The sequence below is a fragment of the Balaenoptera physalus genome, assembly GCF_965194825.1.
Source record: "Balaenoptera physalus genome assembly, chromosome: 8".
NCBI lineage: Eukaryota > Metazoa > Chordata > Mammalia > Artiodactyla > Balaenopteridae > Balaenoptera > Balaenoptera physalus.
Window position 1 is genome coordinate 112895492 of NC_138887.1, and position 24179 is coordinate 112919670.

At 47.2% G+C, this 24179-nt stretch overlaps 1 protein-coding gene across 1 annotated transcript in view; it reads left to right on the forward strand.

The window, feature by feature from the left end:
• Positions 1-202: 202 nt before the first annotated feature.
• CLCN1 (chloride voltage-gated channel 1) overlaps positions 203-24179 on the forward strand; it is a 32543-nt gene continuing 8566 nt past the window's right edge. Inside the window, exons 1-16 of the mRNA XM_082473852.1 lie at positions 203-471; positions 3431-3551; positions 3949-4080; positions 4689-4817; positions 5061-5194; positions 6314-6391; positions 7429-7507; positions 13097-13222; positions 13553-13637; positions 13861-13962; positions 14275-14359; positions 14634-14783; positions 19645-19714; positions 19901-20011; positions 21980-22193; positions 22429-22562. Of these exons, the coding sequence (XP_082329978.1) occupies positions 292-471; positions 3431-3551; positions 3949-4080; positions 4689-4817; positions 5061-5194; positions 6314-6391; positions 7429-7507; positions 13097-13222; positions 13553-13637; positions 13861-13962; positions 14275-14359; positions 14634-14783; positions 19645-19714; positions 19901-20011; positions 21980-22193; positions 22429-22562 (1930 nt within the window). The 5' untranslated portion in view covers positions 203-291. The remainder of the gene's footprint in view (positions 472-3430; positions 3552-3948; positions 4081-4688; positions 4818-5060; positions 5195-6313; positions 6392-7428; positions 7508-13096; positions 13223-13552; positions 13638-13860; positions 13963-14274; positions 14360-14633; positions 14784-19644; positions 19715-19900; positions 20012-21979; positions 22194-22428; positions 22563-24179) is intronic.

Consider the following 24179-nt stretch of genomic DNA (forward strand, 5'->3'; position numbering starts at 1 on the left):
CTAGTGACTAAGGAGGGGGACGGTGCTGGCCCTGCTGAGGGAATTCCCTGCGGGGCTGTCCCACAGGTTCTCATCCCAACCCCTCCCCCGCACGCCTCTCACACCTGCTTCGACCCCAAGCAGATCAGATGTGGCAAGGGGGGGGTCATGTGACGGAGAGATGGCTATAAATAGCTGGGGGTGGGCATGCTGCCCCAGACGCCTTGGGGACAGGCAGGCGGACAGGCTTAAGGAGCTGTACTGGGGGGAGGGCAGGGGCAAGCAGGCCGAGGCCTGGCCGGGGGAGGGAGCATGGAGCCATCTGGGTCCCAGCGGCATGGGGCTGAGCCCAGCTGGTGGGGTAGCGCCCCCCAGTACCAGTACATGCCCTTTGAACACTGCACCAGCTACGGACTGCCCTCCAAGAGTGGGGACCTGCAGCACAGGCTCCGGAGGGATGCAGGCCCCCGTCCCAACGCCCGCCCCACACAGGTAAAGTCCTAAGGGGAGGGGGCGGTGGATTCGAGGAGATGGTGGTGCCATGGATTGGGGGAAAAGAGGAATCAGGTGAAAAGAGGGAGCAGTGTGATCTTTTTAACTTGAAAAAGTACGTGGTCATGTGTTCAAAATATGAACATTCTTCAAAGGTCTGGGTTCAGCCTTGTGAGCTCCTTATACAGAGATACACGCGTACTTTAACACAAGCTTTACTAACAGAACCCCCGAATCCTGGGGGGAGATGGCAGAGCCACACATGCATGACAAGCTCGTGCTTACATAACCCACACGAGGTGAGTGGCAGAGGGGACCACACCTCTGAGCTGTCCTTACACCCTCACCCGCGCGCAGACACCACCGGATTTCTCCCTCCCCACCCTCGGCAGGACACACACAAATCAGCACTTCTGCAGAAGACAGAAGAGTTGGGATGAGTGGAGAAAAAGGACTGAATTGCGTATCAGTGATCAAAGATAGACCAGTGTCAAATGAGCAGAAGAAATATAATCAAACTTTCAGGTGGGAGGATTAATTAAGTAAGAACCGATGAAATGGCAGGCACCTGGAAAGGTACAGAGGTCTGTACCCAGAGAGAGGGGCTTGTGAACTAATTAGGGATGTCCAGGGATAAATACCCTCCAGGGCTTCTAGACATCTAGGGAAGGGCAATGGGATGAGCACCGCTGAAAGACAGGCTGGGAGCTTGTCGAAGATAAATACACAGGTTAGGATTAGCGAGTGAATGTGCATGCAGAGAGCGACAGGATGGAACCTGTCAGGAGGACCAGGAAAGCACGATTTAAAAGTGTTTTAGCCAGCGAGGGGGTGGGCTGTGGTTCCTCTAGTTTATGGGGTCTAGACAGGACTGGGAAGCTGAGGGCTGGCCTGGGCTGGTGGTCTCAGCGCAGGGGGTCAAGAGGATCCATGTCTCAGCCCTGATCCGTCCCGAGGGTGGTGGGTAAGGGTGGCCCCGGAGAATCAGGTGGGGACTGGGACACAAAAGCCAGCAGAGGCTCCAATGGTGAGTCAGAGTGGGCTTCCTGGAGGAGGGGACCCTGGAACACTGTGGGGTTGGACAGAAAGACCTCTCCTCATGGCCCTGGGCTCACTGTCACCGTGTAGGTGGTCTGGGTGGGATGACAACTTGAGTAAAGGTGCATGGCACCTTTATGGCACCTTCTGGTGACAGTGAGGAAACCAGGTACACTAGCGTGAAGCTTCCTGTTGAAAAGGAATGCTGAAGTGACTTGGGAAGTAGGGTTGGGCTGGTCTCCAAAGGGCACTGAAAGCAAAGAAGAGGAGTTTGGACTTAAGTTTTTCTCTGTTTAAATTTTATTACGGAAATTTCACACTTATACAAAAGCAGAAAGAGCAGTGTAATGAATGCCCAAGTACCCCTTGCCCAGTGATCAGTTATCAGTATTTTGTCAGCATCGTTTCATCCATCCTCCCAACCCCAGCCCCAGCCCTACACACACGGGTGTTTTTGTTCAGGAATCCAGACGCTGCGAATGCTTTCAGGCTTGACTTCTCCCTGCCCTCCCAGCCCTGCTCGACTGGTGAACGCTGGTCCAGCCAGCACCGATCCGGCTCTCTCAGTGTTTCCCAGCCCAGGTTTGGTATGCAGCACCCTCTTCTCGTCTCCACCAGCCTGGGAACCAAGGGGGCTGAGGCAGCCTGTGTGCTGGCCCCCTGTGGGCAGTGTCTTCTCTCGGGGGCCAGGTGGGGCACAGAGGGAAACACGGCTTCTCTCAGTCACACACCTCATCCCAGAAGACGAAAGAGCCGTGAGCGGGGTGTTAGTGCGCGCCTGTCCAGGACTCAGGCATAAACTCTACTTCTTGTATTGTGAAATCAGATCTCTTCCACCCAGGCTCTCCCAGAACCAGCAGCATGGCCTGGCCTGACCCCGGCTCCAGAGGATGGAGTTAGTGCAGTGGAGGAGGGGCAGTTAGAGACCTTGCGCACACACATGCACACACACACACACCCCCCCCAAACACACAAGCTGTACTTCAGGAGGAAGTGGACTGACTTGCTTTATCAGGACTGGGTCCAGTTTGTGCATTTGAGCACAGGAAGGGGAGGTGGATGGGCTTTCTCTAAGCCTGGCAGGGCATCTGAGGGGCCTCATTAAAGCTAGACACACCAAGGCCAAGAGCAACGAAGAGTCACCTGCTCGTCTTTCCTTACCCCATCCACATCAGTGTGAGGGGGTCTGGGGGAGCAAGAGAGAGGCTGAGACACAGGAAACAGTGACACAAAAACATGTAATTGATGCACATGCCCAGTATCAGCACAGTTTAAAAAAAAATACATTTATGTATGTATGTATGTATTTATTTATTTATGGCTACATCGGGTGTACATTGCTGTGCACGGGCTTTCTCTAGTTGTGGCAAGCAGGGGCTACTCTTCGTTGTGGTGCCGGCTTCTCATTGCGGTGGCTTCTCTTGTTGTGGAGCACAGACTCTAGGCGTGCGGGCTTCAGTAGTTGTGGCTCGCGGGCTGTAGAGCGCAGGCTCAGTAGTTGTGGCACACGGGCTTAGTTGCTCCGCGGCATGTGGTATCTTCCTGGACCAGGGCTCAAACCCGTGTCCCCTGCACTGGCAGGTGGATTCTTAACCGCTGCGCCACCAGGGAAGCCCTTAGCACGGTTTTGTATCCCTACTTCAGAGTAGAAATTGGTCCCCTTGATGAAGGCTGCTGTTGACCAAGATGACTACAGATGTGCAAGGGTGTGGATGGATAGACAAGGGTGAGGAGTGGGAAAAGTGCAGACGGAGAGTGGGGAGTGGAGGGCACGGATGACCACAAAGTGACCCTGCCCGAGGCCCTCAACACCCAGGATTTTAAAAAGCTGTTTGTTTGTTTTATCTGTGGGTCTATATGCTTCCCTCTATTTCTTTTAACTCTTCAACAAGACAGACCTTTCCCATCTCCCTCTGTCCAGATCTATGGCCATCACAAAGAGCAGTTCTCAGACAAGGAGCAGGACACGGGGATGCCCAAGACGACAGACTCCAGTGCTTCCATGGATAACAAGGATGAGAATCACTATTCTAAATGCCAAGGTGATGGGGACTGGGGAGTAAAGGAATGTGGGATGGAAGGAGGTACAGGGATTAGGACACTAACTCAGAAGACCTGTTGCATATTTCTGGCTCACCATCCCCACACGCACACCAAAGCCCTCCTCCAAGTATTAAGGAGAAGACATGGCTCCCATGTCCTTCTCACTCTGCCTTCCTACTATCCCTCCCACGCAGCCCCAAGAAACTAGGGTTTAGAAAGGAATCAAGTGGCCAATGGGGAATTGGACTTTGGTGCCTTCTGAAGGGCAGAGAGGTGAGAAGAAACTCAGGGAATGCGACGTATAGACAAGACGCCGAGGGCCCTACACCTCCCATCCTCGGCCACACACACAGAGCAGTGACTGGTTACCTGCTTCTCTTTACTTTCTTTCCCTAGGTTGTATCCACGGTCTGGGACTCGTGATGAGAAGAAAATTAGGGGAAGACTGGATCTTTCTGGTGCTTCTGGGGCTGCTTATGGCTCTGATTAGCTGGTGCATGGATTATGTCAGTGCCAAAACCCTTCAGGGTAGGTTTAACCTGGCCCTTTGCCCTCAGCCCTCCCCATACTGCAGTTGATCTAGAGTTTCGACCTAAGGTAAGCTGGGGGTGCTTTGGGAGGAGGATGGTGCAAAGAGGAGATCAGGTGTAGCTCTGGCCCAGGATGAGACCAGACCCAGACCCAGACCCAGACCCAGATCCATTTTTTCTGCCCCTCCCACCTGCTACCAGCCGAGCTGTGGGGACCCCTCTCACAGGGTGACCAACTTGTCCTAGTTCTCCTAGGACTTTTCAGTTCAGGCAACTGGAAACACCTGGAGTCCCAGGAGCCCCTCAGTGCCGGGTTAACCGGGGTGGCTGGGTGCGCCACAGCCTCTAATGAAGCGCCCACAGAGTGTGGTTTGCTGCACTGGCGCCCACTTGACCTCCTACAAGTGGTGGGAACTTGAACGGGTCACGTCTCATCCCCCAGCGTAGACCCCCCCCATGTGTCAAATGAGAACAGTGCCATCTCCGAGGTCGAACGGGATAGCCATGGCGGGAGCACGCTCCTAGCACGCTGTCCAATTCCGCGAGTGTGGGATGGCGGCAACATGCCATCCACATAGGACTAAGCCCAGACGCCTGTCTCTGCAGCCTACAAGTGGACCTACTACCAGATGCAGCCCAACCTGCCTCTGCAGTTCCTGGTCTGGGTCACCTTCCCACTCATCCTCATCCTCTTCAGTGCCCTCTTCTGCCACCTCATCTCTCCCCAGGCTGTCGGTGAGAACTTCCCAGATCCTACCCCATCATGCCATCAACATAATCCAGCAGAATCTCATTGGCCTGTAGACCTCGCGCTCCCCTCCCTCCCTCCCCACCCCCCCTGACAGTCCTTTCGCTGCTTTGCTACTGTCCTCCCCCACAGACCTCTCACCCCACCCCCATGTCCACTATCTGGATGTCCATCTACCTTTAACCTCCAGCTTGAACATGCACACAATCATTTTTTAAAAACCCTTTTAGGCTCTGGAATCCCTGAAATGAAGACAATACTTCGCGGTGTTGTCCTGAAGGAATATCTCACCCTCAAGGCCTTCGTGGCCAAGGTTGTGGCCCTGACTGCGGGGCTGGGCAGTGGCATCCCTGTGGGGAAAGAGGTAGGACTCCAGTTACTGTGGGGTGAGCTGGGCAGGTCCTCAGGCAGAGGGCAGCACTGAGTCTAGAGGGAGCTCCGGGGGCAGCCGTGGGCCATGGGGATTCCGGAGGAGAGAGACATGGGAAGGTCCTCATCAGCCCTGGGAGCACCTTAGAGCAGAATCTTGCATCCTGGGCACTGTGGGCATTTGGGGCTGAGTAAGTCTTGGTTCTGGGGGGCCGTCCCGTACATTGTAGGATGATTAGCAGCCTCCCTGGCCTCTACCCCCTACATGCCAGCAGCAGTCCTCCCGCCCCCCCCCCCGCCACCCCCCGCAACCCCCGTTGTGACAATCAGAATGTCTCCAGACGTTGCCAAATGTCCCCTGGGGGCAAAATCTCCCCCCGTTGAGAACCACTGACTTAGAGACAATCCAGACACATTCTGTGAAAACTGAGACCTAAAAGAGGCTGTGTGTTTTTTCAAGGTTATGCTCATGTACCTTCCCCCCCCCCCCCCACCGCTGCAGCCAGGGGGGCTATAGTGATCAGGCTGCCCCTCCTTCCCCGAGCTTGAGTGACAAGGCACTTCCTGCCACTCAGCTGCGCGAGCCTGCCCCCCTCTTGGGGCTCCTGCATTTGCTGTCCCCTCAGCCTGGAACATTCTTCTTCCCGGTGCCCATGCAGCTCACGCCTCATTTCCATCAAGGCCTTACTCAGCTGTGACCTTCGCCATCCCACCCTCAGCTTTCCTGTCTCTCTCTCTCCTCTGACCCTCCCTCAATTTCTTCTTAGCCCCTAGCATTTTCTTTGTTTCCCCCTTTTTTGAAACAAATGTATGTATGTATGTATGTATGTATGTATATATGCATTTATGGCTGCGTTGGGTCTTCGTTGCTGAGCGGGGGCTTTCTCTCGTTGTGGCGAGCGGGGGACATTTTCTGAAATGATAATATGCTGGCGTATCACCCCCCTTCCTCCCTGGGATGAAGCTCTGCGAAGGCAGAACCTCTATCTTGCTCACGTCTGTATTTCGAGCCCCTGGTACAGTGCCTGGAGCAACCAATGTCTGTCCAAGAATGCCACCAAGCCCCCCATCCGGCCCCCTGCCCCTGACCCCTCATCCCCCTCCTCTCTCCCAGGGCCCTTTTGTCCACATTGCCAGCATCTGCGCCGCTGTCCTCAGCAAGTTCATGTCCGTGCTCTGTGGGGTGTACGAGGTAAGGCTGAGAAGGTAAAAGGAGCTGGGGCTGTGCGAGCTGGCGGGTGGGGCAGGGCTGCCTTGGCCGTGATGCTGAGCTGGGCACTGCGCTAACCCACGCTCCCTCGTCCCCACACACGTGGCGCCACCCGCCTACTCCAGCCACGCGATGCCGCTGTTCAGCCTGTGCCCGTTCCTTGACGCCCACCCCCGCCCCCATCCCTGCCCCCGCATCGGGGCTCGGCACGTGGTCCGCTCCTCGGCCGCCCCGGTGTCAGTTCCCCTCCGGTGCCGCCCCGTCCCTTTGTTGTTCCTGCCCCTCCACCCCGTCTCGCGCGCTCTCCCCCGCCCCAGCCCTCCACCCGCCCTGTCCGCGAGCTTCTCTGTTGCAGACTGTGCCTGGGCGGCTTGATCTCCTGGTGTCGGCCTGCGCGGTGGGCGTGGGATGCTGCTTTGCCGCCCCTGTCGGAGGCAAGTCCCACTTCCTCCCTACCCCGGTGGCCTGAGGGGTTGGAGTGGTTGCCACAAGCTTTGGGGTGGAGAGTGGCGCTCGCGGCAGGGGCTGGTGGGGGTGGGCCTTCAGGGTGTGACCCTGGATCACAGGCCCTGGTATCCAGGCACCCGAGCTTTTTTTTTTTTTTTTTCTTACCAGAGAGCTGTTCTTTTGAGGCTGGTGGCTCTTTCTTGCCGGCTTTATTGGTGCTGTTTGTCTGAAGTCCTTTCCTGTCTCTCTTGCTATTGACACTTCTTGCCCTGATTGTCCCCATCTCCAGCCCCTCTCTGGTGACCATTTATTGGCTGACCTTCCTTCCATATATTTGCCTAACATTTATTTCATTTTCTATGTTTGGCCTTGTGCTAGGAGATCACTTCCTGTCTGCCAAACTAACTGAGTTTCTCTTGGCCTGGGATCGCAGGGGGGAGACGGGGCCACTGTGATTCCCTGTGACTTAAGCCGCTCCTTCTTTATTCCCCACCTTTGCCTGTTCTCCTCTCCTCTTCTGCCCCCCTGCCCATCCCTCCCATCTGGCTCTTTGTCTGTGTCTCCCCTAGTAGCAACCATACTATTACACTGACATGCTGACCGTGGGCTGTGCAGTAGGAGTCGGCTGTTGCTTTGGGACACCACTTGGAGGCAAGTGATTTACCCCCACCTACGTCTGTCCACTTGCCTGGGCTTGCTCCCAAAACAGTTTTTGTCAGCATCCCCAAGTTCGAGTATGAGCAGTTGAAACAAGAGTAAAGCAAGAATAGCGAACTTTTAATGAGCATTTACTATGCGCGGGCAATGTTCTAAGGACTTTACATCCCTTCCTGCCCAAAGCTGGATGAGATCTATATTAAGGAAGAGAGAGAGTTAGTGACTTGAGCAAGGTCATCCTGTTAATAAGTGGTAGCGCCAGGAAGGAAAACCGAGGCGGCCTTTATGGGTCCCGTACTTATATTAAAACCCTTTGTATTGTTGGATATTTTTGCCCTTCACTTATTACATCTTCTAACAGGGGACTTCTATGTATGTTCCTCTTGGTTTTTTGCTCTTGAATAATTCATTTTTGTCATTGTTGGTTTTAATTGAAGTATAATTGACATCTCTATGTATTTTCTTCTCCAAGGGAAGACTTACCTTTGGTTGTATGTTGTTAAGGACACAGAAGTTTAGATGGACCTTATTTAGATTAATAGTCAGCTTTATTTTTTGTTTTATGGCCGTGCCTTGGGGCATGTGGGATCTTAGTCCCCCGACGAGGGATCAAACCTGTGCCCCCTTCATTGGGAGCGCGGAGTCTTAACCACTGTACCGCTAGGGAAGTCCCAATAATCAGCTTTAAATGAGGACTACAGGTGGAAGTTAAAGTGTCGTTTTTCCTTGGCAGCAATTTAAGATTGAGTTTAGCTCTTTCTACTAATGTTAGACAAAGGGTAACCTTTCAGATTATTTTCCTTGTCCTGAATAACTAACAAGTGGGCATGGTCAGAGAAAGCTGTTGTATCTGTTTATTTACTCATTGGTAACAGTTATAACCAGATTAACAGAGCAAAGATTATATAGATCATTCATTGGATTCATTGGTGATAAAAAAAGACACCGTGTTGACAATCTGAGAAGCAAAACTGCAGGAAAGGCATATGCTTCTTAAACGCACCAGCTGTTAGAGGTATCTTTCAATTATGAACATGTAATCAGTCTTTTCATAGAGGAGTCTTCAGGAAACTCAGATGACTTGGCTCAGGAACGATATATGGATAAACATTTACAGTTAATGAAAATGTACCATGCTCTCTTGAACTGACACTGCACCAATGTCAGTGAACACGTCAGCTGGCATCCTGTTTGCACTCTTGTTGTCAGCTCTTGTCATTAAAGTCATAGTCTCCAGCCAGGGAAGGGTAGTGTGTTTGAATTTCTGCACACATTAAATGTTCACACTTGCATTTATACCCGCTTTCACCTTTATTTGGTCTTTTGCCTTACAAATCCAGAAGGTCTGAAGAACATTTTTAGAAAGGTAGCATTTTTTTGTTTTTATTTTTGTTTTTAATCAGATTCTTTTAAAGTGAAGAGAATATGAATTTTTTGCATAAAACTGGAATTTCTGGGGTGAATGAGGAAGGTTCTTCATGATCCTGTGTAGAGAATGGGAGAGGCAAATAGAAAAGTTACAGATAAAACATGGCTCTTGAGAAAATGTTAAGCATTGAAAAGTTAAAATGCTGTTTTCAAGATGTTTGTAATAAGTGGCAAATATTAAATGAATTTGCAGATAACATTACTTGATTGCTTTTATTTTATGAACATAGGCTAATTCTAAAATAAAAAAATTAGTATTAGAATATTTATTCACTATATGGTCAACTCTTAATTCCTTACACCGATGAAAGAAATTTGCTTCGGTGTTTGGCTAAAATGGCAAATATGTTTTTGCTTCCATATGTGCCCTGTGCCGTGAGCCCTCTGGGCGCTGTGCTGGTTCCTGTGCTCTCAGGTACCCACGGCTGAAAGGGTAGACAGGAAGGCAAGCAGACCATCACAGTTTACTCAAGAAGCATCCCAGTGGCAGCCTGGGCAAAGTGCAAGGAAGATATTCTGGAGAGAGAGGAGACAGCATTGCAAAGTCAAGATGTAAGGGACTAAAATTAACATATATGTGCATTTCTAGAGGATACAGGGGAAGGAATGACAGAAAATGGGTCTGGATAGGTACGTGGGGGCTGAATCATGAAGGTCCTCATAGGAAATGCACAAGAATGTCGATTTCATTTTCTAGGCTAGAATTAGCCCGAATGTGTTTTATGGAACACAGTTCATGGTGTTAATAGACATAACCTGTAAACAGTGCTCCAAGATCAGATAAGTTGGAAAATACTGGGTTCAAAAGGTAGTTTTTTAAACTGGAAGAGTTATCAGAACGTTTGATATGCTGACATGTATTGTGACTATCCCAAGTGTAGCATTTCCCACAGAATTCTTTTTGCAAGGACCTTCTTATGGAACTCATAGTATCTCATGGACCTGACCTTGGGAAACGCTGTCACGGGTGAAGGGGAGCCATGGAAGAATTTTAAATAAGGAAGTGACATGGCCAACTCTGGCAGATCTGTGCAGGACAGAACTGGCCTGTGGATTAACAGGATTTATCCAAGATTAACAAGAAGACTATTGTCATAGTGCTGATGCTAGATGATGAGAGACCGAACTGGGCAGAGGCAGAAGAGATAGAGAACAGGATGATATATATGGGTGATAGAAAATAAAATCGATGGGACCTGGTGGCTGATTTATGTGAGGATGTGAAAGGTAAGAAAGGAGGAGGAATCTACGCTAACTTCCATTTTTTAAGGAGGGAAATGGTGTGGATGCAAGCAAGATAGGGAATATAGGAAGTGAAACAGGTCTGGGGGAACTGATACATTTCACTCTGAATACCTTGCGTTTGAAGTTCCTGTGGCGGCTCCAAGTGATGTCAAATAGGCAGCTGGCTTGGTGAGTCTGAAGTTCAGGAACTGAGCTGAAAGCATGGCTTTGTTAACCAGTAGGTTAGCATGGAGGTGGTAGTTGAAGCCGTGGGCATGAATGAAATTGAGAGAGTGTGTCTATGAGTAGCAATTGTCGGAGACCAAGGACAAGGCGCTGGCTGGGCAGAGGCAAAGGCGCCAGGGGAGAAGACAGAGAGGAGCCTTCAGGGTGGGAAAGAGAGCAATATTACGGAACCTGGGAGACTAGAGAGTTTCCAAATGCTGTTTGTGTTTTTAATGCTTTGTTTCCTCTTAGCAGCACATTTTCTGTCTGGCTCAGGCGAATATGAAAATGAGCTCTCATTCCGAAGTACACAGTGACAGACTGTTAGAGAAGGTGTCCCAGAACCACATGGCAGGAAAGAAAATCTAGCCTAGGATTTCAAAAACTGGTCGTAAACTATTCATGAGTTGGATAGTTTACATCCGACAAGTCAAAGCCGACTTTGGTTTTGTTACTGGTAAAGGAAAGGAGAGACTTGCTCTACCTGACTCCCCACTGTGTCAAATCCTCCTTTTAGGCCAAGGAAACAGCTGCCTTACCTGATAAGATTTGGGGAGCAGGGGCGATAGGTGGTTAGCAAAGCTCTGTCCCTCAGCTTCCCTGTTTTCTGAAATGCCACCCATCTATTCTCTTCTGCTCTCGTTCTTCCTTCCCCGTCCCCCTCCCCCCTCTCCCTTCTGTGCATCCATAGAACAGGCCTCGAGCCCTGATTATGTTCCAGGCACTGTGTTAGGTGTTGGGTTCCAAGGAACTTTCAATCCTGGGGGAACTCAGAGATGTAAATAAACAACTATATCTGAAAGTGCTAAGTGCTCTGATGGTCCAGAATTCCGAGAGAACAAGGTAAGGGCAGGACTGTTTTTACCCGCGGAGGGGGATCGGGGATACCTTCCCAGAGAAGGCGCCATTGAGCCAACCATGAGGAATCCTCTGTCCAAATGCAGCAGCTACTCCACGAGGGAGTAACCACACTCCCTTGGCATAAATGACTTCCTGTCATCACTGACTGTCACCTGCGGAGGAGAGGGCTGGGGTTCTGAGGGATTCAGGAGATGTGACTTTTGAATCTAGAACAGGGAGAAGAAAATGGCTCAGATGTGAGAGGCCACCTGCAGGAAGAGCAGGTTGGGGGTCTTGGGCTGGCCGGCAGCCGTTCCCGCAGAGAGCAAGGGGAGACGAACCTTATCTAGTTCATGGGCTTTCCTAGGTCTGGGCCTCTTCTCCATTCATCTAATTATGGGCTGCATTTCCTTGTTTTCCTTCTTCATTTCCGATAAAAATGAGGCTTAGCCAGGTGTTAGGTAATTCTCTTGTAAGTTTTTACTTTGCATCTAATCACAGTCTATTCCCTGATTCTTGGTATGTTTAAAGACTTTTTTCTTTGCATCTTTTTTTTTTTCCTTTATTTATTTTTGGCTGCTTTGGGTCTTTGGTGCTGCATGGGGGCTTTCTCTAGTTGCGGCGAGCAGGGGCTACTCTTCGTTGCAGTGCGCGGGTTTCTCATTGCAGTGGCTTCTCTTGTTGCGGAGCATGGGCTCTAGGCTCACGGGCTTCAGTAGTTGTGGCATGTGGACTCAGTAGTTGTGGCTCACGGGCTCTAGAGCGCAGGCTCAGTAGTTGTGGCACACGGGCTTAGTTGCTTCGCGGCATGTGGGATCTTCCTGGACCAGGGCTCGACCCTGCTTTGGCAGGTGGATTCTTAACCACTGTGCCACCAGGGAAGCCCTCTTTGCATCTTTTGAGTCTATCTTTTATACCCTTATTAGCTTCCTTACTTTGTCTCCACCAACTCTTGCCATTTTTCTATCTATTTACCTTCTCTTTTGTGTTCCAGCAACTACTCTCAGAAACAGTACAACTTAGGACTCTTAATTAGGTTTCCTTCTACCTCACCCGCCTTTCTTTTTTTAAAAAAAGTATTTGTTTATTTGGTTGCATCAGGTCTTAGTTGCAGCACGCGAACTCTTAGTTGCGGCATGCACGTGGGATCTAGTTCCCTGACCGGGGATCATCACCCACCTTTCTTAAGCATAATTGTTTATAGCTTCTTCTGGCCTCTTGGTTTTCCCCCTGGATTTGGTCCTTTTCAGTCAGGTTTTTAATATTAATTTTTTTAAAAATGTGGATGAATCCTCTTTCCTTTCTTGCAATATTGAGTATTGTCAGCTCTCACAAAGCCCTTTCCTATTCATTTTTCTTATTTCTTCCCTAAAAGTTGCATGGTACGTGGTGCATGGGAGAAGGGAGGAGAGGTTGAAGGGGGTGTTAGGGAGAGTCCCTGGAAATCTTGAGCTCTGCTTGGCACTCTGGTGAGCACCTGCTCTGGAAGCTTTCTCTTTTGTAACTTTTCTTGCAGAAATTTTTCAGATCCCTGTGGATATCAGACAACTGTGAATCCCACCCAACCTTGCTTTCTAAGGGATGGAGAGGGCATGACCACCTGACCCTCAGGTTTTGTGGGTTAAACCCCCTCATTTCCCATTCTCTCTGTATCTTGTTGAACCACATCCCTGGCCTGCAAAAAACTGCTAGCATGAGCAGGTATATGGTTTAGAGCATGGCACACTCTAAGAGATCATCACCTCCCAGTACTGCTGCCCCTGTGATTGAAGTTTCAGCAAAAGCTCCTTGGGTCCACGGGGTGGGAGTGTGGGAGAGAGCCTCACACTTTTGTCTGCACCTGACCCTACTTCCTTGCCCCTACAGGAGTGCTGTTTAGCATCGAGGTCACCTCTACCTACTTTGCCGTGAGGAACTACTGGCGAGGATTCTTTGCAGCCACGTTCAGCGCCTTTGTTTTCCGAGTGCTAGCCGTGTGGAACAAGGATGCTGGTAACAGGGGAGCCCTGGGGTGGAGGCAATGTGAAATAGGGAGGCTGGTAATGGGGCGTGGAGGGAAGCTCTGTGGGGCAGTGCAGAAAAGGAGTGGATGGCATCATTTGGGAAGTGAGACCAAGGCCCAAGGGTATATATAGGTCAAGGATATAGGTCATGGAATAAGGGAGAGTGTCTCTGCCAGTAGTGTTAGAAAAAGGAAATCAAATAGAAGAGGAGACATTGGGATGGGAGGAAGCTTTAATCCTTAAAACCTATGACCCTGTTTCCTTCTCGGTGGGTTTCTGTGATGCTCCCACCATAATCCTTGGCCTTTCCATCCCATAGTCACCATCACAGCTCTCTTCAGAACCAATTTCCGAATGGATTTCCCCTTTGACCTGCAGGAACTCCCAGCCTTTGCAGCCATCGGGTCAGTGGGTTTGTCTGCTCTGGGGGATAGTGGGGAACCAGGGCTGGGGCGTGGCTTTGCATTGGAAGGGACCCAAGCTGGGAAGGTGGGGTTGGTGTGGGTGAAGTGTAAATTGTTGGGGGGAGGTGGGTAGAAAGGGAAGGTGTGTGCCTGGCATTTGTTTCCCTGCGGTGGCCAGGCCCGAGGGATGAGGGTTTCACTTCTGCATAACTTACACCCTCAGGATTTGCTGTGGGTTCCTGGGAGCTGTATTTGTGTACCTGCATCGCCAAGTCATGCTCAGCGTCCGAAAGCACAAGGCCCTCAGCCGGTTTCTGGCTAAGCAGTGAGTCACCGCCCTTCTTCTGCCCTACCTGTTTACCTTCTGGTTTCTCCAAGAGTTCCTCCCTTTTAATCTTTGTGGAAGGCGTTAAATGCCTTTAGGTGGCTTGTGATAAAATATAGAAGCCCTGATACTCTACCAGGGCTGAATGGTGCGGTTTCCCCTTTAAAGATTGCTTGTTGGTGGAGAGAATGCTCTGTCTAATGGCCTGAGACTACTGTAGACTCCAGGAAACTTCGGCTTACCAGAGTCCAGAGAGTTGTCCGCTGTGGCCTGGCTAAATTAGGGTGAGGATTAATTCTGTTTCTTTTTCAGCCGCCTGCTCTATCCTGGAATTGTTACCTTTGTCATCGCCTCCTTCACCTTTCCACCAGGAATGGGACAATTCATGGCTGGAGAGGTCAGCTCCAAGGGTGACCTCTGAGGGTGGGAGTCAGGTCACTGAGCACATGACTGGAACCAAGCCAGGACGGGGCCACATGGAAAAGAGGAAAGAGCACAGGTGTCCCTCAGGCTTCTGAGCATATGTGCTTTTGCCCAAGGATAGACTCTCTCCCTGAGAAAAAAGCAAAAGGGTCCCATGAAAAATGAAACTGGGGAATTAGTTCTCTTAGAAAAATGGAAGTACCGAACATCCCTGGAGAACTGCTCCCTTTTGCTTCCTCCTCTCACAGTTGATGCCTCGGGAAGCCATCAGTACCCTATTTGACAACAACACATGGGTAAAGCATGTAGGGGACCCTGAGAGCCTGGGCCAGTCAGCTGTGTGGATCCACCCAAAAGTCAATGTTGTCATCATCATCACGCTCTTCTTCATCATGAAGGTACCGCTCCCTACACTCCTGGCTCCCTGGGCTTCTAGGTTTTCAACCTAGGAACCTGGGTGTGCATAGGGTAAGGAAGGGTAAAACTTCATTTGGTCTTCGTCCAACCTAATAAAAAAACAGTTTGGAAACCAGAACATAAGTAAGTTGCTCATCTAGAGAAGTGAGCCAATATCTGGGTTAATGTTCCATTCATGTCAGCTTAGTGATGTTGCCATAATTATTATAACCCTTCTAAAGGTTCCGCTTGCTAAATTATTGAGACATCACAGCAGCCAAGTAAATAAGGACAAGAGCTTAGCAATACAGATAACTGTGGAAAGACCTCAGATAAATTAACCAAATCCCCCTACGTGTTAGATAATTAGGTACTTCATTCTCCATGCATCTGATTATCCATTTTCAGATGATTTGCATATCCATTTTTTCCCCAGTCTAGTGGATGATCTCTTTTCTAGAATTACAAAAGGGATAAAATATTTAAATCCACTTTATTAGTGACTATAAATAATTTTTATAAACATTATTCTCTATTTAGGTAGTGAGGCTGTGAGGATTTTGCCATTCTTAAACCATTTTCTTCTAACTTCAATTAGGAAACAAAAGCTGATCTCTTTTATAACAGTTCTTTTTCATATCTGCCCATCAAGGATCACGTGTTTATAGACTTCTCAATTACTGCCTTATACAAGTATATTTTTATTTCCACCACTGGTTGTGACATCTGTTATAATTGCTGATTGCCTTTTTTTTCTCTTTTTTGATGATTGCCTCATTATTAATAGTATGACTTGCTTGAATAACCCAACATTTTCCTCTATATATTAGGGCCTTCATTTGAAAGTCTGTCCACATTAAACTTTCATGTTTTTTCGTACCTTGCTATTAACTTATTCTTGATATTTATTGTGAATCTATATTTCCCCAGGATATGAGTCACTAAGTTATATTTATATTGTAATAGCTGTAGTGGGTTCATTTATTCAATAAATGTTCTCATGCACCTACTGTGTGCCAAATATGTAATACTTGATTATTGATCTTTTGTGAATCTAATACTTATGGTTGAAAAAAATTATTTTAAAATTTCCTTCGTGGTTTTTTTGCTGCTCATTTAATGTGCTTGTCAATGGTCTTATCCTTAGAGATACCAGGTGCTTGACACACCAGTTTCCAATTCTGTCACTTATGTTCTCAGGATTTGCTGTGGTGTTTCTGGAGGCTGTATTTATTTATGTTCTTTTTCATTCCATTCCAGGGGGATTAATTGGGTCTGTGGCTTCCATATTTTGCACACCCTCTTTATTAATTAGATCATTTTCATTTCTTCCTTCAAAAGATTTGATATTTTTATCATAAAGAAGTTCTCAGTGTCTTGTTAGGGGTCTGATTTTTGGACTTCCGTTATAGAGTTTATCTTCTCTAATTTATAAACCCCAGCTTCCTGTAATTGGTTGTTGAGCATACAAACCCATCTGCAGTAACCAAGTCCAAGTTTTGATGGCATCTCAGAATTTCTTGTTCAATGATAATAATGCTGTTTTTCTGATACTCCTCTAGACTGAGCTGTATGGTAACTTTGGGATCATATATACTTTTGAAATGTTAAGCGTTTGAAAATTTTTGGAGAAACAAAATTCTGTATGTATTTTCAACATTTCCTTCCCACCTGACCTCATTTCCTCAGATTCCCAAGTATATCTCTGGATTTCACTTTACAGATTAAAATTTATTCTGAGAAACCTACTTGGATTATATAGCAGGACTCAACTGTATGTCATTCTTATTAATTTCTCACTGAATTACATCCTCAACAATGTCTACATAATAAGTGAATCGAGAAGAAACTCACATTTCTTGGGCTATATTTCAAGCCCAACAGTTTGCAGCAGGCCTATGCTATTCTATAATATTTTAAATGTAAAACCATTCACTGCTATAAATCCATGATATTACCTAGTTATCACTGCTTCCAGCATTTTCACTGTCTTATCATTGGACACATAACCATACTCTTATTATTTCCAAAGTGTGGACAACAGGGTGCGTAGGCACATTAAAACATACAAGTGACTAGAACGATTTTTCCACAGTTTGATTTGAAATTTAGCTTATGTGGTCTCCTGGCAGTCTCAGTGCTCACAGATAAGATTCTCATTTCAGCTCTTTATAACATTGATGAAGGGAACTTCCATCTTCTCAATTTTTTTTTTAAATTTATTTTATTTATTTATTTTTAGCTGTGTTGGGTCTTTGTTGCTGCGTGCGGGCTTTCTCTAGGTGCAGCGAGCAAAGGCTACTCTTCGTTGTGGTGCACGGGCTTCTCATTGTGGTGGCTTCTCTTGTTTCAGGGTATGGGCTCTAGGCACGCGGGCTTCAGTAGTTGTGGCACGCGGGCTCAGTAGTTGTGGCTCGCAAGTTCTAGAGCGCAGGCTCAGTAGTTGTGGCACACGGGCTTAGTTGCTCCACGGCATGTGGGATCTTCCCGGACAAGGGCTCAAACCCATGTCCTCTGCATTGATAGGTGGATTCTTAACCACTGCGCCACCAGGGAAGCCCATCTTTTCAATTTTAAGACATGGAAGACATCACCATGTCGTAACTCTGGAGTGTTTATAATGAGTATGAATATAATTACAACATCTCAGTTTCCTTTTTAATAAGTCTAACATTATTACCTAGGTCACTGAGTTCTCAGTACAGCCTGAGGCTGTGTAGCATTCTTGCCTAATCTTCCTATGGTTCCTTCCTGTGAAGGGTTTAAATAAAGTAGAATCTGTGATAAGGGGTCTCTAGTTTCCCAGTTCTCTAGACCTGGGTGTCTAAAATCTTGGGAATTATTGGTGTTCCAGATCACTTACCCTGCTTCTGGATCTTCCCTTTCATGTGCTAATAGCTCAAAAAGAATGCTAGTCTCAAGTGTCATTCTCTGCGCTATAGGAGTTGATAACTTCAGTGTCCTCTGATCCTGATGCTATTCTTACACTTATCTTGGAGGATAATCCGAAGTTCATCCTCTGAAATCAGACCAATCAGCCACCTATTATCTTTATTACTGGAGCTTTCAGATTAACCTGAGCCTACAAAATCCCTTATGGCTTTCATGTACTTATTCCAAAGAGATAGTACAGAATAGTTCAAGGGGTCTCAAAATGTTATATGTCAGGATCACTTAAGCAGCGCCTACAAGCGCCTAGAACTCTGTCTCCAGACAGTCTGATGGGGTAGCCTCCAGTGGTGTCTGGTCATCCGCAGTTTAAACAAGTTCCCCCCGAAAGCATTACTGTTGGATGTTTTAAGCAAATATTAGCTCTAAGTGTTTCTGCTTTGCATGAATACTGTTTGACCAAACTCTCTTCTTTCTTTTCCTTCCTTCCTTCCTTCCTACCTACTTACTTAACTTACCTACCTACATCCTGCCTGCATTTACTGAGCACTGTGCCAGTGCTGAGAGAAGGCAAAGACAACAAGATACACTCTTGCTACACACTCGAAGAATTTGCAATCTGTATCCTCTTCAATTGTACATTTAACTTTGCTGTTCTCAACTGTTTTAAACAGTCCTATTCTGACATGGCGACATATGTATTTTGCCTCTTCTCAGAGCTTCAGGGATGAAGGCTTCTCAGAGCTTTCATCATTGTCTCTTGAGGACAGCCCTGGCTCAAAAGAATCTCTCTCTAAGGTTCAGAAAATTAGGAAATGTATTTCTCATTAGTTTACAATAAAGTTGGTGCAGTGTTTAAATTGTAAATATTTTGAGCCTCGCAATTTTTTTTTGGACCTTTAGCTGTTGTCATCTTTCACCAAATTAGTTTAAGATCTTTTTCTAAGATCGGCTTACTTATTTTGGAAATGATATGTAAACCTGTTGCTTAATTTATATATTATGTCTCATATGTTTATTTCTTTTACAGATATTTCAAAAGTTCGACCACTACTCCTTTTCCCATTCGGTTTCTCAGTTCTTTTGCATTCTTTGCTGCAGAATATACATATTGCTTTTGCTAATATCATCCCAATTCCTGTTGGAATACTACCTTGGCCTTGGAGGTCTTTTCTATCACGCTGGCTGATTTAGCTGGCTCTCTCAATGTGCTCTTGCAGGATGGTCAGGACAGATCTGATTTTCTGATCCTTTGTTGAAGGTGATTTGATGTTAAAGGAAATGGCTCAGGCAGGACTGTCTTCACTCCAGGTTCCCTTGTGAGGCTTGCCATATAGATGGCTTTGTAAATGACCATATTGAAGCTAAAGCAGTCATGCAGTAAGTCACTATGACTTTAAGGTATCTGCCACTTAGAACTGGGGCTTTTTTATTTTCAGAAACATAGTCTGGCCAGGAAAAGATATCCTCCACGTTCAAGAGCTCAGGCTGCTTAGCTGAGGTGACCTTTTTGGGCTAAGAGGATACAGTAGGCTAGGGCCCTTTTGGGGGCAGTGACAGAGGAGTCCTCTGGGGCCTCACCCCTTGTTTTGATTGCCTAAAGGCAAATATTGTCACTCCAGGTAGGAGCAATTTGGGTTGATTGCCAGGAGGAACCTTCTTATAGTGTTGTCTTTGGTGAGCTCTTAGCCTGAGCGCTGCACGTGTTTTTGGTTCTGGAGGATGGCTTCCAGAAGGATTAGCTATCCCAGGATTTCTGTAACTCTTGAAGCAAGAAGGAGGAGGGTAGTGGGAAGGAGGTTGAGTGTGTGTGTGTGTGAGAGTGTGTGTGTGTGTGTGTGTGAGAGTGTGTGTGTGTGTGAGTGTGTGTGTGTGTGAGTGAGTGTGTGTGTGTGTGAGTGTGTGTGTGTGTGAGTGTGTGTGTGCATATTGGGCCGAGTTGAGAGGGTGTCCTGACGCCTCTTTTTACCCCAGTTCTGGATGTCCATCGTGGCCACCACTATGCCCATACCCTGCGGAGGCTTCATGCCTGTGTTTGTGCTCGGTAAGTTCTGATGGGAAGCCTGGGATCTTACTGATGGCTGCAATCTAGTGTACTGAGAAAATAAGGAAAGACCTGGAAGGCTGGGGGTTTGTATTTAGTCTTAGCGCCCAAGGAGGTGTGGCTCTGAAAAAAGAGGATGAAGACCTTGAATCTCTCAACACCTTCCTTCCTTTTGTCTCTCCCTAGGAGCTGCATTTGGAAGGCTGGTAGGAGAGATCATGGCCATGCTTTTCCCAGATGGTATCTTATTTGACGACATCATCTACAAGATCCTACCTGGGGGCTACGCAGTAATTGGTGAGACACGTTCCACCCTCCTGTCACCCCGAATACCCACACTCGAACTCTCCCATGACATCTGCATTCCAGGCTACACAATATGGTTTTAATTTAATGCTGTTTAATTCAACTTTTATTCACATAATCAACCCTTGGCTCTGACTCTCATTAGCTCTTATTAAACATCTCTGAGCCTTAGTTTCTTCATGTAGAAAAGGGATTATGGGGATTAAATGAGATAATAAGGATGAGAGCACCTAGAATCACCTCTGAATGCTTGGTAAGGGCTTTTTTTTTTTTTTTTTTCCAAAGAATCGTGGAAACAACAGTGCAGGTGACTGGCTTGAATACTCCTAACCTGCAGATGTGCTCTTGTTAACGGGTCTTGAGAGCACATGACTAAGAGCTAAGAAACATGGGCTCTGGACTCATCCCTGTCTTTTGTCACTGGATGACCGTGGGGCAAGTTAGTGGCCTTTCTGCACCTTAGTTTCTTTATTGTAAAATGACTTCTGAGATGTCTTACAGCCCTAACATTTTGAGAGTCTGAGGTAATCTTTTTCCATTAAATCTATAGTCCCTTCCAACCAAAAGCCATGTCTAACAAAATGACCCAGTATATGCCCCAGAATTATTATGCTTCCTCCCTCCCTCCCCTCCTCACTGAAATCCCATAACCTCTAAGGCCATGCCTCCCTTTGATTTAGAACTAACCAGCTTTATAGTACATACAGTGACCTTACTCCCCCCGTCATAGTTCTTTACAAAAACCTCCTTCATCAGTAAGAGTCATCTGCTCTTATTCCACATCTTCATGCCTCTCAGGTATCCCCACAATCTCCCTGGTGGACATTTGCCAGTATATCTCCTGTGTCAGTTTATGTTCTGAAGGATATTGGGTATACCAGCCAGTTGAATCATTCCTCCCAATATTCCCTTTTGTGACTTGTTCTTGTTCCATTTTGATGTATGGCTTCCCCAGCATCTTTTCTCATAGAATATCTTCCCATATTTAAATAACAGATATAGTTAACGCACTAGGGACTATTCTGGTTGGTGGGAAAACATAACCAAAAACAAGTAAGACAGATGCTATCATCAAAGAGCTTATGGAATCATAATGTTTTAGATCTGCAAGGGCCTTAGAACTTATCTAATGACCCCTTTCACCTTAGAGATGAGAGCATGGGATTCCAGAAGAATTAAGTTCTATTCATACAGTTGAGAAATAGTAGAATCAGGATCTCATTGATCCAAGTCCACAGCATGATTCCTGAATTTTGACTCTATCCACTCATAAATTGTTGGCATCAAAACCTGAGGTCTGGGCTTCTCTGGTGGCGCAGTGGTTAAGAACCTGCCTGCCAACGCAGGGGACACGGGTTCGACCCCTGGTCCGGGAAGATCCCACGTGCCGCAGAGCAACGAAGCCCATGCGCCACAACTACTGAAGCCTGTGCACCTAGAGCCCGTGCTCCGCAACAAGAGAAGCCACCGCAATGAGAAGCCCGCGAACCACAACGAAGAGTAGCCCCCTCTCGCCACAACTAGAGAAAGCCCGCGGAGCAACAAAGGCCCAACGCAGCCAAAAATAAACAAATAAATTTATAAACAAAACAGAACAAAACCTGAGGTCCAAGGTAAAACACTGTAAATGGGTTTTTAAATGCTCAGTTAAGAGTGATCCAAACTTTTAAAAGCAAGGAATAGATGCCACATCACCATCTTTATTTTATAAATGAAACTTTGGCCACACACGAAATTTTTGTAAATTGCCGAAGGTCATAGAATGAGATCAAAATGACGATTTTCTAACAGTTCGGCATTCTAACCCTTACTCCCGACAAATGGTTATCTCAGGAGTGTTGGCACTGCCCAGGATCATGTGTCCCCACCCTGTGTCACTCCCGTCACATCCCCACGTAGCCCCCCCATGACAAGAATGGCAGCCCTAACCCACCGGTACACTCCTGTGTCTCATTCTAGGAGCAGCAGCACTGACTGGTGCAGTATCCCACACAGTCTCCACAGCCGTGATTTGCTTCGAACTCACGGGTCAGATCGCTCACATCCTCCCCATGATGGTGGCTGTGATCTTGGCCAACATGGTGGCTCAGAGCCTGCAGCCCTCCCTTTACGACAGCATCATCCAGGTCAAGAGGCTGCCCTACTTGCCTGACCTTGGCTGGAACCAGCTCAGGTCAGGGGCACCAGCTGGAATTAGTTCAGATTTGATGGGGTTGGTGTGGGAGGTTCTGAGACTGAGCACGAGGTGAAGGTCAACGTCTGGAAGCACTGCTTTTTTACTTATTTTTATATTCCCATGCACTTCATAAATATTATGAGTGATCAAATGCATGGCAGACCTCACGGGAGGAGTGGAAGGGACAGGCGTATGGTAAGGCTAACGCTGCCTGTGCTTTCTCCCTCTGCAGCAAATTTACAGTCTTTGTTGAGGACATCATGGTACGGGACGTGAAGTTTGTTTCAGCTTCTTGCACTTATGGGGATTTGCGAAACTTGCTCCAGACCACCACAGTCAAGACTTTACCACTGGTCGATTCAAAAGGTCAGTGGTAGGGAAGGAAGCAGTTTCCTGAGCTAGTGACCTGAACACGGGCTCCACAGAAGTGGAGGCGGCACTGTGGTGTGGGCTTGTCTAAGGGGCCACCCAGGCTGCTGCAGGACGCCCAGCCTTAGGGAACATGGTCATCTTCAAGGAAGGAAAAACACAGCCATAACACAAGCACAAGAAGACAGTTAAAAAAACCAATGAAAGAAATACAGTTGATTCTCATTAGTCCTTGTAGTTATGTTCTATAAAGTTTCCAAGAACACTGAATTAGGGACACTATACTGAACCATTGCTCCTAGAGGAAATTCAGGGTGAGGTTCCTGCAAGCCTCTGGTCACAACACTTTCTTCAGGTAATCAAAGCATACACTTGTCTTAGGTGTGTTTCTCCTTAAAGACACCTTATTTAATATCTATTGTTAATTCATCAACATTGAACTCACCACGACCAACAGAAGGTTAGCTCATGGCTGAACAAAGCTTTTATCTAGCACACTTCTTTTCTCCATAAGGCACAGCACAGCCTTCTTGCTTAGGGGCAATTTTAAACAGCAAAATTGGGCTTCCCTGGTGGTGCAGTCGTTAAGACTCCGCCTGCCAATGCAGGGGACACGGGTTCGAGCCCTGGTCCGGGAAGACCCCACATGCCGCTGAGCAACTAAGCCCGTGCGCCACAACTACTGAGCCTGTGCTCTAGAGCCCGTGAGACACAACTACTGAGCCCATGTGCCACAACTACTGAGCCTGCACTCTAGAGCCTGTGCTCCGCAACAAGAGAAGCCACCGCAATGAGAAGCCCGTGCACCGCAACGAAGACCCAATGCAGCCAAAAATAAATAAATAAAATAAATAAATTTTTTAAAAAACCCTTAAAAAACAGCAAAATCACCAATACAAAACACAAAAAATGCAAAAAACATGGCATTCAATGGACCACGAAAGAACATTTGTTTACAACATGAAAGCTGGAAAAAAAAAAAAGGCAGAGCATCACTTTGTTCAGACTCAGCTTGGAACGTGTGCGTGGGGTAACTCAAATTTTTTGCTGCTCTGCACATGTCTGTGAATGATGGGAAAAGTACTGCAAATATTGATTTTGGGTTACAAAGATATTTAAGCCCGTAGGTGAATTCACAAATAGGGAATCCGAGAATAATGAGGCTTGGCTATAAATCTTACAGCCCCTTATGTGGTTCTCATTGCTACCTAGCTAAGTGATAGCTGTTCTTTAATGCCCAATTTGAGGAGCAGATGAAACTGTTCCATGTGAAGGAGTGAACGTGTTTAATGAGCAGTGATTTCACCTCCTTCACCATCCTTTCTGCCCACCTTTGGCACTTAATCTTGCTTTGTATTATTTCTTATTGTGGTTTCTATGTCTATGTCTTATCTTCCTCAGTAGATTGTGTATCCCTTGAGGGCAGAGACTATAACACCTGTCTCACTCAGACTGCCTCCCTATAGGTATTTACTGGATATTAAATAAATACGTGTCTAATGTTTGTATTAGTGTAATAGAATCATTTAGGGAGATTTGGAGCCATTTAAATTGTTAGCTCTAATTTCAGATAATCAGAGTATCCAAACTACTCAAATTAGCTTAGTTTTAATA